General features: G+C 39.4%; 1 protein-coding gene and 1 long non-coding RNA gene across 4 annotated transcripts in view; one reads left to right on the top strand and one right to left on the bottom strand.

The window, feature by feature from the left end:
- Nucleotides 1–22,662, bottom strand: part of LOC115857176 (uncharacterized) — a 190,033-nt gene that overhangs the window by 44,437 nt on the left and 122,934 nt on the right. The gene's annotated exons all lie outside the window — the stretch shown is intronic.
- The window catches only part of SYNPO2 (synaptopodin 2), a 172,367-nt gene that overhangs the window by 139,591 nt on the left and 10,114 nt on the right, over nt 1–22,662 (top strand). Inside the window, exon 4 of one of the 3 annotated variants that reach the window (XM_060298991.2) lies at nt 186–2,371. The exons of 1 other annotated variant lie outside the window; for it this stretch is intronic. In XM_060298991.2, coding sequence (XP_060154974.1) covers nt 186–2,371 — 2,186 coding nt within the window. Of the gene's footprint in view, nt 1–185; nt 7,414–22,662 lie in introns of those variants that run through there. One more of the 3 variants, XM_030863966.3, reaches the window with a different exon arrangement.

Below are 22,662 nucleotides of genomic sequence, written 5' to 3'. Positions count from 1 at the left end.
ATTACAGAAGTATACATTTTGAAAGAAATAAGAAAGAGAAATGAGTTGGATTGTTTCAAAATTCAGTACCCAACTGTAAACATGTTTTTTCTGCATTCATTTTCCCCCGGGAGAGTTGATTTCTGGGTTGCCATGGAGTCTTCCTTGAACTCGCCAACTCAGTATAATTTTTGTATTTTCCCTAGGGCTCAGGAGGAGTGAAAGCCTATCAGAAAAGCAGGTGAAAGAAGCAAAATCTAAATGCAAAAGCATTGCGCTCCTTCTGACAGATGCCCCCAACCCCAACTCCAAGGGGGTGTTGATGTTTAAGAAGCGCCGTCGGAGGGCCAGGAAATACACCCTAGTCAGTTACGGGACTGGTGAACTTGATCGAGAGGCAGAGGAGGAGGAGGAAGAAGGCGACAAAGAGGATACATGTGAAGTAGCATTTCTGGGTGCAAGCGAATCCGAGGTGGAGGAAGAGTTGTTGTCTGACACTGACGACAACACACAAGTTGTGAACTTTGACTGGGATTCTGGACTAGTGGACATTGAAAAGAAACTGAGCAGAGGGGACAAGATGGAGATGTTGCCAGACACCACAGGCAAGGGGGCCCTCATGTTTGCTAAGAGGAGGGAGAGAATGGATCAGATCACAGCCCAAAAAGAGGAGGAGAGGGTGAGTGGAATGCCAAGCAGAGAACCAGATGCTGCCCAGATGGATGGCCTGAGAACCATGATATCTTACCAAAGGAAGGAAGAAGAATCGGTGAGAGTGCAGAGATCTGCGAGCAAAAGCTACATCGAGGTGAGCCATGGCCTTGGCCATGTGCCCCAACAGAATGGCTTCACTGGGTTGTCCGAGACAGCAGAGGCTCAGAGGATGATCCCTATGAATAGAACGGCCAAACCCTTCCCGGGGTCCGTGAACCAGCCAGCAACCCCATTCTCTCCAACGCGAAACATGACCAGTCCCATTGCTGACTTTCCTGCGCCTCCACCTTATTCTGCAGTCACACCCCCACCTGAAACCTTCTCCAGAGCAGTGTCAAGTCCGACAGCTGGCCCAGCACAGCTCCCTCCGTGGCCCCAGCCTGGCCCATGGTCCCAGCCAGCCTTTTACGATTCATCTGAACAAATAGCTTCCCGGGATGAAAGGATCGCGGTGCCAGCAAAAAGAACAGGAATATTGCAGGAGGCCAAAAGGAGAAGCACGACAAAACCCATGTTCACTTTTAAAGAGCCCAAAGTAAGCCCAAATCCTGAACTCTTGTCACTTCTTCAAAATTCGGAAGGCAAAAAGGGCACTGGGGCAGGAGGAGATTCCGGACCAGAAGAAGACTACCTCAGTTTAGGAGCAGAGGCTTGTAATTTCATGCAAAGCCCCACTGCAAAACAAAAGACCCCACCTCCTGTCGCTCCAAAGCCTTCTGTCAAGTCCTCATCCTCCCAACCAGTAACTCCAGTTTCTCCAGTCTGGTCGCCAGGAGTGGCTCCAGCCCAACCTCCTGCCTTCCCCACATCCAACCCATCACATGGCACCGTTGTTTCCTCCATCAAAATAGCGCAGCCTTCTTACCCTACTGCCCGGCCTGCTAGTGCTCTGAGCCTGGCTGGTCCCTTCAAAGGACCACAAGCATCGGTAGCCAGTCTGAACTACACTCCCAAACCATCAGCTCCCACACCAACGGTAAACACTGCTCATACTGGCGCAATGGGACCATCCAATGAGCTTCCAGGAATGAGTGGGAAAGGAGCCCAGCTCTTTGCTAAAAGGCAGTCGAGGATGAAAAAGTACGTGGTAGATTCAGACACCGTGCAAGCCCATGCTGCCCGTGCTCAGTCTCCCACTCCATCTCTCCCGGCCGGCTGGAAGTACTCCTCCAATGTCCGAGCACCTCCTCCTGTGGCCTACAATCCCATCCACTCCCCCTCGTACCCACTGGCTGCTGTCAAGTCCCAGCCATCAGCCCCACAGGCCTCCAAATCAAGCAAGAAAAAGGGCAAGAAACCCCTTAATGCTTTGGATGTCATGAAGCACCAACCTTATCAGTTAAATGCATCCTTGTTTACTTTCCAACCTCCAGATGCAAAGGATGGCCTCCCTGCAAAGTCATCAGTCAAGGTCAGTTCACTGCCAGCCATGAAGCAAGCTATTCCTCCTCGGCCAGTGAATGCTGGCTCGCCCACTAATGTGCAGGCCTCGTCTGTGTACTCAGTGCCAGCCTATAGCTCTCAGCCTTCCTTCTTTGCCGAGGCCACCTCACCAGTAAGCGCCTCCCCAGTGCCCGTGGCCATTCCCACCTCTCCAAAGCAAGAATCAGCCTCGACATCTTACTTTGTGGCACCAAGGCCGAAGTTCTCAGCAAAGAAAAGTGGTGTCACAGTTCAGGTGTGGAAACCATCTGTTGCGGAAGAGTAATCTTGTAGCTGAAGCTGAGTGTCCACTTTGCTTGAAACGAATTGTTTGCAGTGTTACTTGAGTCCCTGAGAATGCCTAGCAAGTCCTCAACTTAATTTAATTTCAGATGTCACCTCCCAATCTGGGTCCAAGGAGAATATTTTTAATGAGTCAAAAATCTAACTCAGATTGACTTAAAACATATTTATCTTCTTTGCACACTTAAAAAGTCTGGGAGCACCCCTAAATAGACATGGGCCATTATATTAAGTAAGCAGATCCTTAGGGTTTATGCTTTAGCCACAAAAAAACAGTGATCAGTGTTATCAACATTAGGACACAGTCTTTATGTAACATAACAGCTGTGTTCCTACAGTGAAAAGGTTCAAATGTAGTGAAAACATAGCATGTATTGACTGACATTTCCTTTTTAAGTAGTGCTTTATCTCTATTACTAGTATTAAAGGATAAGAAATTTATCGAGGACAGGGATCAGCTCTGGTCTGTCAGCCTCAGCCACCTGTTTGATGTTGCAGAGAAGGTACCTTGGGGACTGTTGGAATGTACATAGTTTAGTAAGGTAGGTAAGAAAGAGGGGATTAATAATTACAGAGTACTTATTATGTACCAGGCTCCTTGCCAGATGTTTTACATATATTAGCTCATTTCAGAAGACTTCTTTAAAGTAAACTGGATGGGTAAGAAGGATAATTATCCTTAGAGATTGATTCCCATCCTCTCTCCCCAGTTACCTAAGAAATTGAGTACATCTCCAATTGCCCATGAAGGCATAAGTTTGTTTTCCTCGCTGAGGCAAGTGGTAGAGTACAGTAAAATGGAGTAACATATAAAAAGCTGAGCAGGCTGCAGCTAAAGGTACATATGGCTATTGTTTTCCTTTGGGAAATCCCATGATTGGGGCATGAAGGGTTACTGATTCCAGGGGCTGATTGTGAAGCACAAGTAATCCCATGTGTGTGGAGGCCGTAGGGTGAGAACTCACAATTATTAGCATCATTTCTGAGTGACGTCACAGATTTTTTTTTCTTGTGTTTGTTTTGCTTTCTGACGACTGCTTCTCCCACTGTTCCTTGCAATTCTATTCCTGCACCTTCACTTTATTATTTATATTTGATGGACCAGGAGGATTCAGACAAGGTTACCTTTAAATTTGGATTGGTCATATGCCATGCCATCATCCAGCTGGCTCTGAAGTTAATAATGTTACTGACAGTAAACCTGAAGAACTTTCTCATATCTATTTTAAGTCCAAGTCCGACCAACCATGGAAAATATTCAACATGAATTAATGTAGAGAACCACAAAGCAATTTTTTTTTTTTTTGCGGTACGCAGGCCTCTCACTGTTGTGGCCTCTCCCGTTGCGGAGCACAGGCTCTGGATGCGCAGGCTCAGCGGCCATGGCTCACGGGCCCAGCCGCTCCGCGGCATGTGGGATCATCCCGGACCGGGGCACGAACCCGTGTCCCCTGCATCAGCAGGCGGACTCTCAGCCACTGCGCCACCAGGGAAGCCCCACAAAGCATTTTTGACAGCTCCAAGGAAAACCATCTACTCGATACAAGAGACATGTCTAGAGACCTCTCATAAAAGCTTGCCTGGTGTGAGGGTACATGGTACCATTTTAATCCTCTGAAAATATCTGTATTCCTGTTCTTTTTCTGCTGTCACTGTCAATCTGCTATATTTTCACTACCCTATTAAAATATTACTTTCTTCTTTAATCTGTTCAATGTATTAAAAAAAAAATACTTCCCTGTATGAGCTGTTCTGACCTAAGTCATTTCTCTGATATTTCTCTTATATTGCTTCCCAAACATCTGAATTTCTTTTCTGTGAACATTTCCATTTCTCTGTACATTGTAAAACTGCAAGTTGTAGGTATTTGTATGACATAACACAGAGGAGAATTAAGTCAGCTACAGAACAATGGGGCTTATTCTTCTGCTTTTTCTCTGGAAAATCTTCCATTGCTTTTGGTGGCAATTTATGTAGAGGTTAGAACCACAGGATGTAGCTTGGCCTCTTATTTGCCTTTTTGGGAAATCAATTAGGAAGATTCATACAGGATAAAGGAAAAAGCAATCTATCCATTATATAAGGCTATTGTTTGTATTACTTGTTCTTTGCAAAGGAAGTCTGTTGAATGCTGTGCGTTTTGCATTCTTTTCTAATAGAACAACCAAAAAAGGCATCTTAAGGTGAGGCAGGAAAGGAGATCGTTTTTGTAACTTTGCATTCTTAACATAGCATTTAAAGAACGGCATGAATTAGAGGGAAGAAAATGGAACACAAAGTAGTCAATTTGAGATCACTGGTTCAACAGTAGCCTAGAATGGTAATGACCCACAAGTATTTACAGTTGTCCAGTGGTTTGTGGTATATAGGAATGAGAAGTGTTTGGGGTCCATTTCCTGTTGGACAGGTGGCCATCTTATCAGAGCCACTGTTTGGAGCTGATGACTAAAGACACAACTAACATGACTGAGACGTCATGGGGTTCCCAAAAAGCTTCTAAGAAGCATGTCAGGCATGCACTAAAAGCATCCACAGCTTCGACTGGGAGCTGGTAGCACAGATCTCATCTGGAACCATACAGTCCCAAATTGTGGAAAAGGCATGGGAATCCTCCAAAATTGTATCCACAGCAGAGTCTAACCTCACCCTGAGAGATGGGGGCTGGGAGGGAGAAGGACTGAGCTAGCTCCCTGGAGAAGGAGGGATTTATTTGCCTCTTCTCCCCAGCCGGGGAGCCCCGTGGGAGCTTGCAAGCAGAATAAGCTGGGTGTACCACCTTTCAGGTTGGAGTTCTGGAAATGATGTCAGTGCAGCAGGTGGGAGACTTAGGACTCATGACCTCAGCTTCCCTCCCACTGGGCACCCTTTGAATTTGGGGTGTTGGCTTTGTTGTGGTGGCAGATATTCGGATTGGTTGCTTGGCTAGTTTGAGGGTATGGGGAGGCAGTTTTTGTTTAGTTTAGGACCTTGCCTTTATCTTTGTCCTTTGTTAGCTTAATTTCTAGGTACAGCACCCCACCCATGAAGTCCAGTTGTTATCGTCAACACAATAGCAATGATCATTTACTGAGTGCTTGCGTTATGATAGGTGCCTTATATACATTATCCTAAGGAATCCACTGCATGGTTAACAGGCATTGGAATATAAAATAAAATGTAATCACAGTCACTCACTTACTGCAGGACCTTATGCAAATTTCTTTCTACCAGTGTCCCCTTAGTGATGTCTCAAACCTCTCTTCCTGGAATGTTGTGCCATAGTGAATGTGAACAACACTAGATATACTAGGAAGAAAGGTGCTATGTAAATGTAAGTATACATATTCCTCTCAGTCTTATAGGAGGGCAGATTGAATCACAGAACTGGTAAGATTGAGAATCTGAGCACTGCCGCTTTGATCTTAGAACAGTTACAGTCTTATTTCTAACATTTCAATAATAAACACATTCTGCTTTGAGAGAGGAAAATCACACAGTTTCTGCATTTTGACTATTCATTGATAGTATAAAGCATACATTTTTAGGAATATGTTTTATAAGACACATTGGGGCTGTCATTCTGGAACATGTAAAATTTTGTACTTCAAAATATATCTAGCACGATTGTTAATGATTACATGTACCTCATTTAATCTTCACAAGAAGCAACTCATTTTAACCACAGGAAAACTGACTGAGTTACAGTAGTTCTTGAGAGTAAGCCAGGATTCTTTAACTCTTCTAGATAGTGCTGACCCCTTTCAAAAAGTGGGTTTCATAGGGCAACTGAGTATTATCACACAGTTGAATTCTAGCCTGGCCACAAGAGTCACATCTGAGATGTCAAGAACAAATAATCTGCATTTAAAGGGAGTGGACTAAGTGATGTGGGGCCATTGTTTTGTTTACAGTTACTAGCTTAAAAAATTTTGAAGGCTCTTTGCTGCTGACAGGCATATCAAACATTCAGAATGCAGCACTTTCACAGACGTTTCTTGAGAGCACAAGACACATGGCTGTTAGTGTCTGAGTTTGGATTTAATCTTTCAAACAGAAGTCCCTTGCTGTGTATCATTTCATCCAGTTGCAAATTTGAGAACCTGCAAGCACCCAAATTCAGAGAGTGAATTCCTGAAATCCATTGCTATTTTATGAGTCATCACTGGCCTGGCAGGAAGGGTATTTGAAGTCATGATCATCAAAAAGAAGTGATTGTTTTCTGAAAAGCTAAACGCTTAAAATGCTTCCAGAGGGAAGCAGTGGGCTGTGTTCTCATTCCCTCCTAAAATCACAGTTGTTGAGTTTGTTTTAAAAATTGTTAAAAGTTCATGAGAAAAATATGTAAATTCTAAGAGCCAACATTATATTCCCAGAAGCACTGACCCTTGCTGGTCTCATATCCCCGTATCACTGGACTCTGGGGGACCCAAAGACTCGTGTAACACTTCAGTGCCGCTGAGTTTGTCAACAAGTATTCTGGGAAAAAGCAGAAATGAATTCTTCTCTAGACTTCCCACCAGGATTGGCCAAAGGCCATAAAGCAAGCTAGTAAATTCCCACAGGACCCAAACACCAGGCAAAATTGCTAAAAGAGGCCAGTCTGAGTTTAAAAAAAGGAAAAAAATTACAGGCCATCCTGTGGAGCATCAGACCAATAAAAACCAGGAGCCCCCAAATCAGACTATTCTTTCCTTGATGTTATCAGGTACAGCCAATTTCTTAAATTAAAAAAAAAAAATTTAATGTTTCTATGGTATGTATATTTGTACACTAAATTACCATTTGGCACTTGGAAATCATAGACCTCACTACTCAGAAGCAATTGAGTGAAGAGAAATTTAATTTTAAAATATCAAATCCTGTCAGATTCCTGATTTTATCAGAACTATGCCAGCTAATAAAGTATTTCTCAAGTACAAAAAAAAGTTAGACTTCTACAGGGTCCTATAGTTTAAATAATTGTTTGTTATTGATACACAGAATTTCTTAAATTTTCATTTTTTGGTTCTAAATGTAAAGTTCCTCACGTGTATCTCTGTTTACACCTCATTCTTGACATGTTTTTCTAAATTATGTGTGTGTTATGACTGGTAAGATATACATTCAGGGTCCTAATAAAAATAATTACAAGGACCTACTTTCCAGCCTACCCTTCTTCCTCTACCTGATAATAATAATAGTATTTAAAATAATAACATTCCAATATACCATGGAGGAATCCTGCTTTCACAGCCCCTACTTCTTGAGCTCCTTGATAATTATTAATGGTTGTTCATGGAAAACAAACAAACAAACATAGACTTGCAATTAGCTCTAAGTTGAAAAGAAATGCACATTTTAGGTATAAACTGAGAAATTTTTTCTTCTTGCAAGTAAATATCAAAAAGCAAAAGTGTTTTTTTTTTGTTCTTCAGGAGACATTTTAGAAGTCAGGGAGGCTCTTTGGTATCTTTATTTAGTGGAATGATCTGTTTTCAAGAACACCCAAAGGCCCTGAGTCAAGATTACGGTCTCAGTTAGGATGACATGGGTGGGGATGGAAGCTGTGGCAGCCATTTAAACAAGCTCATGAGGTCTAAGAAAAAGACAGAAGGTAGGGTGGGGGGGTTGATGTATTAAGTTTCTACTAAAAGCCAGGAACAATGTTAATACTTTACATAAATTATAACAATAACTAACACTAACTGAGCACAAACTCTGGGCCCTGAATTGTGCCAAGTATCTTCATAGATTCTTTTTTTTTTTTTAAATGGATATATAATTGACATATAACATCACATTAGTTTCAGGTGTACAATAATGATTTGATACTAGTATATACTGCAAATTGATCATCACAATAGATCTAATTAACATCACACATAGTTACAAATTTCTTTTTCTTGTGATAAGAACTTTTAAGATCTACTCTCTTAGCAACTTTCAAATATACAATACAGTATTGTTAACTATAGTCACCATGCTGTACATTACATCCCCAGAACTTATTTCTGATAACCTCAAGTTTGTACCTTTAACCACCTTCACCCATTTTGCCCACCCACACCTCCACCCCTCTGGCAACCACCATAGATTATCTTTTTTAATCAGTAGTCCTTATGAGATAGGTACCATCATAATCCTCAGTGTATAGATTATAGATGGGATTCTGAGGCACAAAGAGGCTGAATATCTTGCCCAAGATCACATAGCGTTAAGTAGTGGACCCTGGATTTGGTCTGGACCTACACCCTTAACCAATTACACTGTGATCTCATTTACTCCTCAGAATTACCCTGAACATGAAGGTATTATTATTATTTCCATTTCGTAGACAAGGTATCTGAAGCCCAGAGAGGCTAACCAACTTGTCCAGCAATCACTAAGCTTATAAAGTAGTGGGCTGGGGTTGGACTTACATACTTATCTGACATCCAAGTCCAGGCTCTCCCTTCAGTACCACAAGATTTCCATAGTCTCATTAGACCCCAGAATCCCACTCCCTGAGACCTGTTAATTATGTGTTCAGCAAACCATCCACCAAGAGCCTACTCTACATATGCTTAATGGATGGCTTTGACCACTTGAGAGACATTAGAAAGGACCCTACTATCATAAGATTGCTCATAAAATCAGATGCTATGATAATATGTTGGAAGTGAAAACCAGTCTCTGAAAAATAAGCATCTGTTTTATAAGTAGAAATGATGGATTTGACAGTGATTTTGTATGAGTTCCCAAAATTCTTTCACTTATATCAGGGTGAAAAGGTGATATTCATGGGCTGGGAGCGGTGAGGAATGTCATTAAAAAAAAATAAAGCAAAATCAAAGGCTCTACATAAAAGGAAGTACTCCCCTTGGCTTCATGCCTTTCCCACTAAAAGTAATTCAGGGAACTTGCTTATCATAGTGAATCAGCACCCAGCTTGGTTTGCTACTAAACCAATAATAACTTGAGACATTTCAACAGGAATAAGTCTACACAGAATAATGCTGAGAGAATCACAGTTTTCAGTGTTTCAAAATATATCAAAAAAGCAGTCGTCACTGGAATCTTAGAGTTCCATGAAGTGTCTCCTGGCTGAGCTAGCATTCATCCTGGATATGGATGAGGCAGCAAACCCTTCCTGCTGCAATGTTCTCAATGGAAGGTTTCTCAACAGGTATTTCTGTTGAAAAGTTCCCAGAGAGGACATTTTTATACCTTATGTTTTTTCCAGTAGTTTTTTGTTTTGTTCTGTTTGCTTTAAACTATGTCTCATTGTCATTTTGGAAACATCTCCTAAAGAACTACTGTAATGGATTCTAAATGTGGGTATGAACATTCTCGTCACTAACTTCAAGGAGAGAAGATGTGAACTTCTGAGTTAATTGTAAAAAACCCTCATTATATTTGCAGATCTTTACTGCCTTAATTTAAAACCATAGATCCACTAATACAGTGATAATTACGAGGACTTACTATATGCTAGGTGCCATTCTAAAGACAACAAATTTTAACTTTTTTAGTCGTCACAAAATGACTAGTGTATGAAGAAGGTACTATTATTATTCTACTTTACAGATGAGAAAATACAGTAAAGAAAAGTTAAGAAACTTGTCTAAAGTGATGAGGCTAAGACTCAAGACCCAACAGTCAGACTCCAGAGCTATTCTCTAATCACAAGGCTACATTACCTCACTTGATCACAAGACAAAGGTCACATATGAAAGGAATTGCCCATCAGAGGTGATGAGCTATACTTGTCTCAGGAATAACTCAAAAGTTACTTTATACCTTCCAAATCAAAGAAAGAAATGTTGAAAAAACTTCTTAGAGTTTGGTAGACCCAAATGATAGACACTTGTGAACAGGTACAAGGGGAGGGAGAAAGGTGTCGTTTTTATTTCTACCAGCCTATTTGCTTATAACTCAAATGGTAGGGGGAAGTCTAACATTTTGCTAGTTCCATTGAGTGAATACCCATGATGTGTTTGACTAAATTCCTCAAACACCCACTTCAAGCCATCATATATTACTACAGCTGTGCTAATTTACACCAGGTAAATTAAGGAAAAAAAGAATAGTGATGAGAAATTCCTCAAATTTTAGTAACAATAATGCAGAAAAATGTTCCTGCAAATATTTAAATTAAAAAATAAATAAATTAAAGCAATGATTTGATTTAGGGGAAGCATAAGGTAACCATTTTTTAAATGAAATTCACCTATGATTACGTGAGATAATGCACATAAACACCAAGTATACAGAGACAATATTTTGTAGTGGGTAAGCGTGTGGACTTGGGCCAAAATGCCTGTAGCTGAATCCCAGGCTGCCTCTTGCTTGTTGGGAGACATTAGGCAAACGATTCAGCCTCTCTGTGTCTCAGTACCCTCTGCTATGTAATGGAGAAAATAATAGGTGTACCTCACGATTGGTGAAGATTAAACAAACCAATATGTGCAGTGGGTATAAAACAGTGCCTGGTGCATAGAAAGCATTCAACATATGTTAGCTTTTAATATTCTTATAAAGGGCACTCAATAAACAATAGCTACTATTTCATAAACTACCAAGGAGGGAAACACACACAATGATTTAAAAAGTTCTTTTGTTTTCTCTGTTAATCTGAATCCCAGTTTAAGGGCTCTAAGAGAACTAAAATAGAAAAAGCGGCAGCAGTGTCTGTATAAATCTCATATTGACATGAAGAATAATATATCCCCAGGAGTCTTTTACTGAGACAGCTTTGTTTCTTCTCTACTGTTTTCCTTTTACTGAAGTTTTATTTTTCTATATTTCTCTGTATTCAGCCTATTGGTCAATTTTTTTCTCTTTTGTCTTCATCTATTGTACTAGCATTGTTGTAGTGGTATACAAAGATGAGACCAGGATTCAAAAAGACTGGTACAGTATTTTTTAAAAAAGAAACTTAATATCAGCTTTGAGACTCACTATAAAGGGACTGTGATAAATTCAAAGTACCAATATTAAAGAAAATAAGTGTGGTGTATTTAGCAATATAGAGAGAATTCTTAGGGAAAATGCTTGTAAATGAAATATATTCTCAAAATAGAATAGCTGGTATCCTGAGCAAGGTTCTAGTAGGACAGTTGAAGCTTAACTAGGCCTATCACACAGAAAGTGGAACAGTTGGCAACCCAATCCCCGAAGCTACCCCAATTCAGGCCTGCAACAGTTGGGGCTCTGAGAGAACCTGGCTGGCCTCTGACGATGCAGCAGGCAGCTGTTCTTATCCCTCCTCCTCAACACTGTCCCAGGATGAAGGGTCAGCAACCTGGTCTTTTTAGAGTAATTGATCCCCTTGCCTGAGAAGCGTGATCAGTTTCCAAAACCAGAAAGAGTGAAACCTCGGTCTGAACAGAGCAAACTCCCAGCTCACAGCGCAAGTGATGAAAAACAATTCTCAGAAGCTGAATGACTGATGTAGGGAGGAACTTAAAATTCCAGCTGCCTTTCAAACACAGGGAATTTTTGTGGGTTTTCTGGTACTTCTAGAATTCTTCTGAGTCAGAAGCAGAAGTTAGGACGATCTTGAAGAGAGAAAAATCACAACAAGATGAGATTCTGAAAACTTCGTCTCAATCTAAAATTGCTTTAGTTTCAAATACAGTTAAATTGACTTAGTTAAGTTTTCCTTTTGTGGCGTTTAATTACACTTTTTCTTAAAAAGTAAAAAACAACTAGGTTTCTTTCTTACATGGCATTAGTTCTTTTTTCTGCTAGCATATCTCAGTTTGATAAAGAAGTATTCACAAAACCATCCTCTAGAGCTAAAAATCACTAAGGAATTGGCTGGACTGATATAAATAAAATGATAACTTAAAGTATCATACCAACCCTTTCACAGTTGGAAGTTTCTGTCTTGTTTTAATCACACTCAGAATTTATTGATGGTCTGGCCCACTGGACTACTTGTTAATGCTTATCAGATGGTGCCACTTATAATCCTTCATATAAACTCAATATGGGCTAAATAGATTTTGAATTCTACATTATGAAATGTCCAGCAAAATGTCACAATTCATTTCAGGTGGTATTATTGAAATTAAGAGCAAAACAAAATATATCTCTTAGAACTTTTAATTTTAGTTTTTCACTTCAGTTCACCAACTATTTCCTTTATATCCAGTGTTTTAGTGTGAGCAAACTATTGCCTTCACAGTATTATTATTATTTTTTTGACTTCACAGTATTCTAATATGCAGTTTTCCAACTTTTGTTCCCAGGGAAAAATTAAGATTCCCCTCGCCCCAGGGAAATTATGATTTTAGTAGCCCCTGGATGGGGCCCAGGATTTGTTTTTGTAACATATACCCCAGGTGATTCTGATGGTAATGGGCTGTGAACCTCACTTTGAAAACCAGTTTTCTGACACACAAAACACTGAAATCAACTTTATTCTTTAAAACCCATCAATAGTTTTCTAGTTCATTCAGTCCGGGACAGCCAGACTTGTAAACGGCACCTGAGTTCAAATGCTCTTGATGCCTTGTCTGAAGGGAACAGGCCCTGAAGTGCTGATCTTGACAGCTTTATTCTAAGAGCCCAGGAGGTGGCAGCAAACTCTCCTCCCGCTCAGAGAGTGCTTCACAGGCAACCATTCTAAAGTGTGTTGCAAATAATTTGCTTTGAACAGTCTTTTAAATTTGTTTTTTAAATAGAAGAATAAAGAGGGCCTTGAGATGTGATTTTATCTAACCCCCTGCTTCTAATCAAGTCTGAGAATAAATATTTCTAGGAATAGAATGATACAATTTTATCATCTAGAGAAGCGACTGTACAAAGTTCCCTGGCTGATTTTTCTTATCTCTGGGCAAAGGGATTGTATGACTTCCCTTGGCCGTAGGGCAGTAGAGTCTCTTATCTCCAATCAAAAATGTTCTTACTAATAACTGAAATCTCTCTGGCAGTAATCAAAACATTCTTATTTTGGGATCTAGACTAAAGGAGAATTTTGAAGCACTTTGAATGCTAATTAGCTTTTTAAAATGGAAACAAGTATGATTGTAAAATCTCCAAAACTAAAAAGAAGTTTGTGCACTTTATGGATCACAGGGAAAGATCCCAATATTTTTGTTTAACCTTAACATTAAGACAATCAGATTGTGTGCTGGATTGACAAAATGCAGTCAGTCAAGAGGCTGCTTAAACATTAGAAGAGTGAACAGAACAAAGGGACAGGTAGGCCCAATGAGTAGCAGCTTTGATCCTAACAGGAGTATTGTTTTCAGGCCTTTGACGCACTAAAGTTTATTTCTAAAACAAAAAGGATGGTGATGTGTCTGGAAGTTCTGTAACATGAGATATATGCTTGTACATTTACCAGTGGGAGGAGAAAAGACTAAAAAGGAGGTAGGAGAGCTGGATATTTGAGGAATTTTGGTATGGATGAGAGAGTAAAGGTCTCCATTGTGAAAAAGAAAAACAGGACTAGTGAATGGAAGTTACAAAACAGTAAATTTCAGTTTAACTTAAGAAAACTTCAAAAACTTGTGGGGAAGGAATGGAGAAGGAACTAACTAACATATGTGTTAGACATATAAAATGTGTTAAGGGTCTTAATCCATGTATTTAATTTTCACAATGACCTTATTTGGTGGAAATTATCTTCATTTTTTTTTAATTGATAAGGAAATTGAAGCTCAGAGAGCTTAAGAAAATTGCCCAAAGTCACCCAGCCAGCAAGGTGGCAGACTCACCAGCTGAATCCAAGTCTATCTGTTTTCATAGCCTGTGCTTTTTCCATTGCAATGCCTATCAGGGGTGTTATAAAAGGAACTCCTATACCTCATGGAAGCTTGATTGCAGGATCTCTAAAATGCCTTCCATCTCTAAGATTTTATAATTCTCTATATAAATAGCTCCTTAAAAACATTTGGGTTTTAAGTGTTGTGAGTATTTTGATGCAGTTCAATGCTTTTTAAAAACCAAGGTCAGTTTAAAACACGACAAGACAAAATTTGTTTGTTCCTTACCACTTTAATTCCAGAATATTTGAAGAAAAAATCTTAAAGACATCATTTTTCTAATGAGACAAAAAGCAGAGCTTAGGAGGTTAGAGAATAATCTTTCTTTCCTTGAAGCCCTGACCAGAAGATTTGCTTTGGTTCCAGTGTCTGTAAAGTGTGACTATAATTCCTCCTGTCTATTCTCGACACACGCAGATACTTCCTGAGAATGGAGAGCATTCTGAAACTCAGAGACACCTCTAGTCCTAGGGCAGCCATTAGGCACACTGGAGTAAAGTAAGAAAAGGGCTTGCAATTCTGTAAAGCAGAACTTCTGCTATTCTTTGCTTATCATTTCACCTGAATCACTAGATCTCCATCCTTTGCTCTTAAAATGCATTTTAAGAGCAAATGCATTTTCCATTTTATGAAATTACGTCAAACATATTATGCATTCATACAAAAAGCACTTTTTTACAAAGAACCATTTAGTATTTACCTTCTTTGCTTTCACTATTCAACCTCTGTTTTGTTGTCTTTTTTTTTTTTTTTTCCAAACTTCTGTGATATTCTACCTACCCCTGTCAACCACGGGCAAAGTGAATATCCTGTTTTGTGAATGGTGCATAGATGTTTAATTATCAGTGTATCATGGGGATGCATTGCATTGTCAGACTTCATTTTGTCTCATCTAGACTTCATTTTTTTTGCAAAAAATGTACTGGTCTAGACAACTAGTTGTAACATCAGAGTTGGATTTCATCTGGGACTATCTGACCCACAGTGAGAAATTGTAAGAATTGCTCCCCCTACCCACACCTCCTTCAGGCTCTTTAAATGAAGGAATTGGGAGATAAATTTCCTCCCAGCTAAAACACACAAAAGCTCTAGCCTAGGTCACTAGCATATGTGATTCCAGGTGGTCAATCATCGCTGACCTATTAATTATATTTTAAAAGGGACTTATCCCCATTAGATTTACCAATATTGAGAGACGCAAGAATAAGGACAAGAATGGAATGGGAAAACAACCATCAACTGGAAAATCTGAATATCACTATCAGAAAGTGTCTCATAATATTTGCAAAACAGATCAAAACAGATTTGATAGGAACTTTTTGACTGGTATAAGTAAGGAATCTTTTTACAAACAGATAAGCTCTGGACATTTTTTTTCCATCCCTTCCCCAGCATTTTTCTTTTCTTTAATGGATAGTTGCTTAAGAACTTCAAACATACATCTTACTGAAGGATCTCTTCTCTTCTCTCAATCTCAAATGTATATTTATGATGGCCTAAACATGTTAATACCTCCAGAAGAATTTACCTTTTATATTAGGCTAAGACTATACAACCAAAGTGGCTTAGAGGGTTGATGAAGTGTTAGTTAGTTCATAAGGCTTTTGTTAATTCGTCTATGCATTTGTATGAATCAATACTGAATGTGAAACAATTGTTTAGCAAGTGGATAGTCAATAGCTACCTAACATCATATCAAAATGAAGGCGAACTTGGTAATGAGGAGTGGTCAGGGAAATAATAAGGAATGAGATCTTTTGAATAAATGAGTGGCCCACATAGAAAAATTTGCTGTAGTATTAATATGCAATATTATGTCTAGATAATTACATACTGCCATTTTATAAGTGCATTAAGAAAGCTATGCCAATAGGAAAAGCTGTAATAACTAATGTCAAGGGCAAAATTAAATATTTGCTCTCTAGGGGTTCCCTGGTGGCGCATAATTGAGAGTCCGCCTGCCGATGCAGGGGACACGGGTTCGTGCCCTGGTCTGGGAAGATCCCACATGCAGCAGAGCGGCTAGGCCCGTGAGCCATGGCCACTGAGCCTGCACGTCCGGAGCCTGTGCTCCGCAATGGGAGAGGCCACAACAGTGAGAGGCCCACGTACAGCAAAAAAAAAAAAAAAAAATTTGCTTTCTAATTTTGAAAGTTTGATAAGTAGACAAGCATCCTAATACCTTAGGAGACATCCCCTTGAACCATTAATGGAACTACATTTATACCTGGGATTAGTATCTTCAAGTAAAGTAAATGCTTCCTAATTTTGAAGAAATGTACCTGGGGCACTTCTGATAAAAGATGTTTCCATATTTCCCATTTGCATTTGAAAAGCACACCATCAGGACTATCACTGTACACTCTGCTTTAATCTATTTTACCCCTTAGTGGTCTTTTTTTTTTAGTTGTTTATTTTTGGATAGTTTTCGGTCTTCGTTGCTGTGCATGGGCTTTCTCTAGTTGCGGCTAGTGGGGGCCACTCTGTTGCGGTGCGCGGGCTTCTCATTGCGGTGGCTTCTCCTGTTGCAGAGCACGTGCTCTAGGGCACGTGGGCTTCAGTAGTTGTGATGCGCAGACTCAGTAGTTGTGGCTCGTGGGCTCTAGAGGGCAGGATCAGTAGTTGTGGCGCACGGGCTTAATTGCTCCATGGAATGTGGGATCTTCCTGGACTAGGGCTTGAACCCTTGTCCCCTGAATTGGCAGGCGGATTCTTAACCACTGCGTCACCAGGGAAGCCCCCCTTAGTGGTCTTTTATCTCTTCATTTGAAAAACCACCATTCACTTGAAATTCCCACTTACTTTATGGCGTTCTTGTGTCTCTAAAATGAACTGACATATATGAAATTATTGTGTAAATTCCCTCAAACTAGAAAGTTATCATTAAATAAAATGTACCATTTGTTCCAGAGAGATATGGTAAGGCAATTAAGCAAAATTTTTATCTATTCTGCACTTAAGGAAACAAGTTGGTGATTTCCCAGATGAAGAGTTATATTTTTATTATTCCTAATTTTAAACATCACTCTGGAGCCATGTTTTTGACAAAGGAAACATAAATATGATTTGGCACTAAATCTTAAACTTCTGTACCACTTTTTTTTTTTTTTTTTAGATTCCTATATATGCATTAGCGTATGGTATTTGTTTTTCTCTCTGGCAGGAATAAAGATGTAGACATAGAGAATGGACTCAAGGACATGGGGTGGGAGGGGGAAGCTGGGGCGAGTTGAGAGTAGCATCAACATATATACACTACCACATGTAAAATAGATAGCTAGTGGGAAGCAGCAGTATAGCACAGGGAGATCAGCTCGGTGCTCTGCAATGACCTAGAGGGGTGGGATAGGGAGGATGGGAGGGAGGCTAAAGAGGGAGGGGATATGGGGACATATGTATGCATATGGCTGATTCACTTTATTGTACAACAGAAACTAACACAGTATAAATATTGAAAAAAAATCTTAAACTTTCCAAGAACAGTAGGTTAAACATTTTCCCCAAGGCCCAGGATATGAATCAAAGGATCTATTTAATAAGCTTAAAAACGTAATGGATAGAAGAACAGTTACAAAGATCAAGTACGTTGTTTTCTTCATGCTGTATCCTCTGCATCCTTATGAAATAATGTCACGTGTTGTGTAGTTGTTGATGTGTCTGTCGCTACCATTAACCAGCTTGGATTTCCCGTTTTTTAAAAATGTTATAAGGAATTGTAACAGTAGGATTGCCTAAAAAGCTGCCTGTAGGAAATTTGGAGAATGTTATCATGCAGAGGGCCCGAGCAAGGTTGTTCTATAGCACCCACACATGTCTTAAGAATTGTTCTTAATACCTTAACTGATAAAATTTTCCTCTGAGAAAGCCATTCTAGTTGGGAAATGAGTTTGCTTAAGGGATATTAGCTCCACTTCAAATAGCAGGCACATAAGCTATAAAAAATATCTCTTATCCCTACTTTCCTTCTAGGGACAAATGCACATTCATGGTAACTTTTCTTTTTGTGAATGAGGGAGGGAGGAGATGGTTGCCTGGATTTGTTTCAGGAAAGAAGGTGTTTAGAATATTATGGACAGCTAAAGCTATATTCACATAGTTAAACCATTTTAAATGTTTTTTTAAAATTAATTTATTTTATTTTTGGCTGCGTTGGGTCCCCGCTGCTGCGCACGGGCCCCCTCCAGCTGCAGCGAGTGGGGGCCGCTCCCCGCTGCGGTGCACGGGCCTCTCACTGCGGTGGCCCCTCCTGCTGCAGAGCACTGGCTCCAGGTGCGCGGGCCCCAGCAGCTGTGGCCTGCGGGCTCAGTTGCTCCGCGGCATGTGGGATCCTCCCGGACCAGGTCTCGAACCCGTGTCCCCCGCACTGGCATGCGGCTCCCAACCACTGCGCCACTAGGGAAACCCTTAAATGGGTTTTATAATTTATCATAAATATAATTCTAATTAGGGATATAGTATAAGTATTAATTTTATACTAATACACATGACTCTCTTTTATGAAGTGCTCTCTATATGCCAGGCACTGATAATTTTTCTCTACAAAACCTTCTACAAGGTAAAAATTCACTTATTTCATACAGGATCAGCATCCTTTATTTATTGTGAAATTCTCTATAGAAACTGATGAGAGCTGAACTTTTGCTATTATTCATTCTTTTCAATAGTGCGAAATCTATATAACTTTTACTGTTTAAATCTTCTGAGGAGAGAAAACTTCTTTTCAGAAAATATTTTGAAATGTGTTTAAAAGATTTTATTTTTATGTTCAAACTGAATTAGACTTTTATAAAAATGCACTTAAGTAAGGCTTTTCCCCAAGAATTATAAAAAATTAAAATGGCAATTCCAGCTACTTAAATATAATACAGTCTATATTAATAGGAGTATTTTCACAGATTATAATTTTGAGAGTGACATACTTCTTTTCTGAGGATAGAGGAAAATGAGAGGGTAAAAATTGCTGCTGTAGTAATTTTTTTCCACTAACATATATAATGCCTTAAAACACATTACTCAGATAAAATTTTATTATCTATGGCCTTAATTCCTCAATTTCCCTTTACAAAAATGAGCTGTGTAACTTCAGGTAAATCACCTAATTTCTATGCCTCAGTTTCCTTATTTGCAGAAATTGGGGATTATATATTTTCAGAAATTGGGGATTGTTGGGGGGATTAAATGAGTTAATAGATAAAATGCTTAAAACTGTGACTAGTACATAGTAAAAATTCTGTACACTTTAGTTATTGTTATCATTGCTTCTAAGATGAAAGGGACCACAGAAGTATAAGTGTAGATTCCTGCCTAACATCAGTCTTCATGACCTTAAATTAATGTGGTTATTTTTATTCTTCTATAACAGAAGGTTAAAAAAGATCCAGAAGTCTATACTTTGGCCCACCCAGAGCTAGCAGAGAGATGAGGTCAGTGGCGATGTTTCTGGCCAGCCCTGCTGCCGGCGTTCTGGTGGGAGGGAGTCAGTGGCTGGCACAGCAATATCTGAGGCGTGCGGTGCTAATGCCACTTCAAAGGCAGCTCCCTCCTATTTTTATCCTAGGGCAGGAGCCTGCCTATGCAGTTGCCTCTTGAACAAAAGGTTCTGCCAGGTCTCTGACACCTTTTAAGGCCTCACAGACTCTTCTCACAATAACAAGAATAATCTGTTGTGCTACGTGGCATTTGATTTATAAACACAATCTCTACTCTACCCATAATCTTGAAACAGTAGCGAGCATTCTTACCATTTTACAACCAAGGAAAGTAAGGCTGGGAGAGGTTGAATCATATGGGTAAAAAGAGGCAAAGGCAGGACTCCCAGGTCAGTGTGATGTCCAAATTCACATTCTTTCCATTATAACATGCTGGCTTCTATTGTCAGTTATAACTCTCAGCCTCTCTCACAAAGGGATTGCCTTCAAACCTAAAATAAAAATTTTTTAAAGTTTATTGTTTTAGAACCAAAAATTTAATCTGATAGTTAATCTAAGATGAATTAAGATAAATGGTTAATGGCAAAGCCAAGATGAGAAGCTCTAGCTACAAGACATTATCTCTTATTTTGATGTCTAAGTATGTTTATTGCATTCATGGAACTATTTAAGCAATGTATGGTTACTTGGCTACTTTTCTATTCAATAGTACAACTTATTAGTCCGGTTATCTGCACTATTCTTGGTAAGCAGAATAATATTGCTGATTTCGGTTTAAAAAAATGGACACCTCCATTTTTTAGATAAGAGACAGCTACAACAGAATTTCCCAAAACTCCACTTCTTCCACCAGGAAGATTTAAGGTTCACTTGAGAAGGCAGGGAATATGTGATAGAGACTGTCTTATTAAGAGACTAGAACAAAAATGACCTTAAAATTCTACTATCCCCCTGACTACTTAATTGTATCTAAATTACATCAAGGGAGCATTTGTCCTATACTTAAAGATCTCTAGGTAATGGAATTCTATATCTCTATGGAGAACTTCCTTCCAATGTTGACCTGCTTCCATTGTCAGAAAAATTGTAATAGAAAACTCTTTAGAGCTGGAATTGCCCCAAGAGATCAGATAGTAGAAACTGCCATTTCCTACACCTGCTTGCAATCTCACGATAAGCGGTAAATTAGCTTTCAGCTTTCTCTTCTCCAACTCTAACCCATCCCAATTTCCATTACCTTTTTCTTCTTTGGTCTTTATTTTTAAATCTTACAAGTAGATTTTGGGCTGTCTTTAGGATTCATGAATCATTTTTCTAAGACTTTTCTCATTTGGGGAAGCAAAGCAGTTTAAAACCCTTACACTTCCACTGACCTAAATGCAAATCATTTATTTGAAGCATGTTACAATCTTTTACCTGTTTAGAAAATCTGATTTTTCATAAACATTGATTAATCCTATCTGTCTTGCCAAACATGTCTTGATGTTCATATTGGTGTGCATGTATTGGGGGTGGTGGGATGGGTCTATTTGTGTGAGTTCCTCATCACATGTAAATGACATGTGAGAAGGGCTACATCTTGGGACAGGACCAAAAAGTTTGGTGAAGATAACTGAATTTCCTGATTATGGCAGTCTGATAAAGAAATTATTATTCATTCATTTCACAAATACTTACTAAACATCTACTTGGCAGGCACCATTCTAGGTCAAGGGATGTCTTAATGAATAAAACAATAACCCCTACTTTATTTTTGTAAATTTAATTTTATTTATTTTTTTATACAGCCGGTTCTTATTAGTCATCAATTTTATACACATCAGTGTATACAGGTCAATCCCAATCTCCCAATTCATCCTTGGTGTCCATACGTTTGTTCTCTACATCTGTCTCAATTTCTGCCCTGCAAACCGGTTCATCTGTACCATTTTTCTAGATTCCACATATATGTGTTAATACACGATATTTGTTTTTCTCTTTCTGACTTACTTCACTCTGTATGAGTCTCTAGATTCATCCACATCTCTACAAATGACCCAATTTTGTTCCTTTATATGTCTGAGTAATATTCCATTGTATATATGTACCACATCTTCTTCATCCATTCGTCTGTCGATGGGCATTTAGGTTGCTTCCATGACCTGGCTACTGTAAATAGTGCTGCAATGAATATTGGGGTGCATGTGTCTTTTAGAATTATGGTTTTCTCTGGGTATATGCCTAGTAGTGGGATTGCTGGGTCATATGGTAATTCTATTTTTAGTTTTTTGAGGAACCTCCATACTGTTCTCCATAGTGGCTGTATCAATTGACATTCCCACCAACAGTGCAAGAGGGCTCCCTTTTCTCCACACCCTCTCCAGCATTTGTTGTTTGTAGATTTCCTGATGATGCCCATTCTGACTGGTGTGAGGTGATACCTCATTGTAGTTTTGATTTGCATTTCTCTAATAATTAGTGATGTTGAGTGGCTTTTCATGTGCTTCTTGGCCATCTGTATGTCTTCTTTGGAGAAATGCCTATTTAGGTCTTCTGCCCATTGTTGGATTGGAATAACCCCTACTTTATTTTTTTTTATTTTTTTATTTTTTAACCCCTACTTTAGATGGAGCTAAATTCTAGTGGGGAGAAGCAGATAAACGAAATAATTAAATAAACATTCATTATGTTAGATAGGCATAAGCCTAAGGGGAGAAGTAAAGCAGGGAAGGAGGATAGGGAATCTTGGGGTTGGGGGGAAGAGAGAGAGAGATTGAGAATAGCCAAATAGTGATCATAAGATATCTGAGTAAGGCCTGAAGGAAATGAAGTAGGATCACCCTAATATCTGGAGTACTGTGTTCCAGGCAGAGGATCAGTGAGTATAAAGGTCCTGAGGCATGAGGGTACCTGATCTGTTCAAAGGATAGCAAAGAGGCCAGCGTAGCTGGAGCAAAGTGGTAGGGAGAGAACAGGAGGAGATGAAATCAGAGGTATAAGGAGGGGTGAAACCAGCAGATTTTGTAGGGCCTTGTGGGTCAGTGGAAGAATTTTGTTTCCTGTTGTGAAATGAGAAGCGATGACAGAGTTTTAAACAGAGGACTAAGTGACATAATCTGACT

This window comes from Globicephala melas, chromosome 5 (assembly GCF_963455315.2).
Source record: "Globicephala melas chromosome 5, mGloMel1.2, whole genome shotgun sequence".
Lineage (NCBI taxonomy): Eukaryota > Metazoa > Chordata > Mammalia > Artiodactyla > Delphinidae > Globicephala > Globicephala melas.
This window is presented reverse-complemented; position numbering and strand designations above follow the sequence as displayed.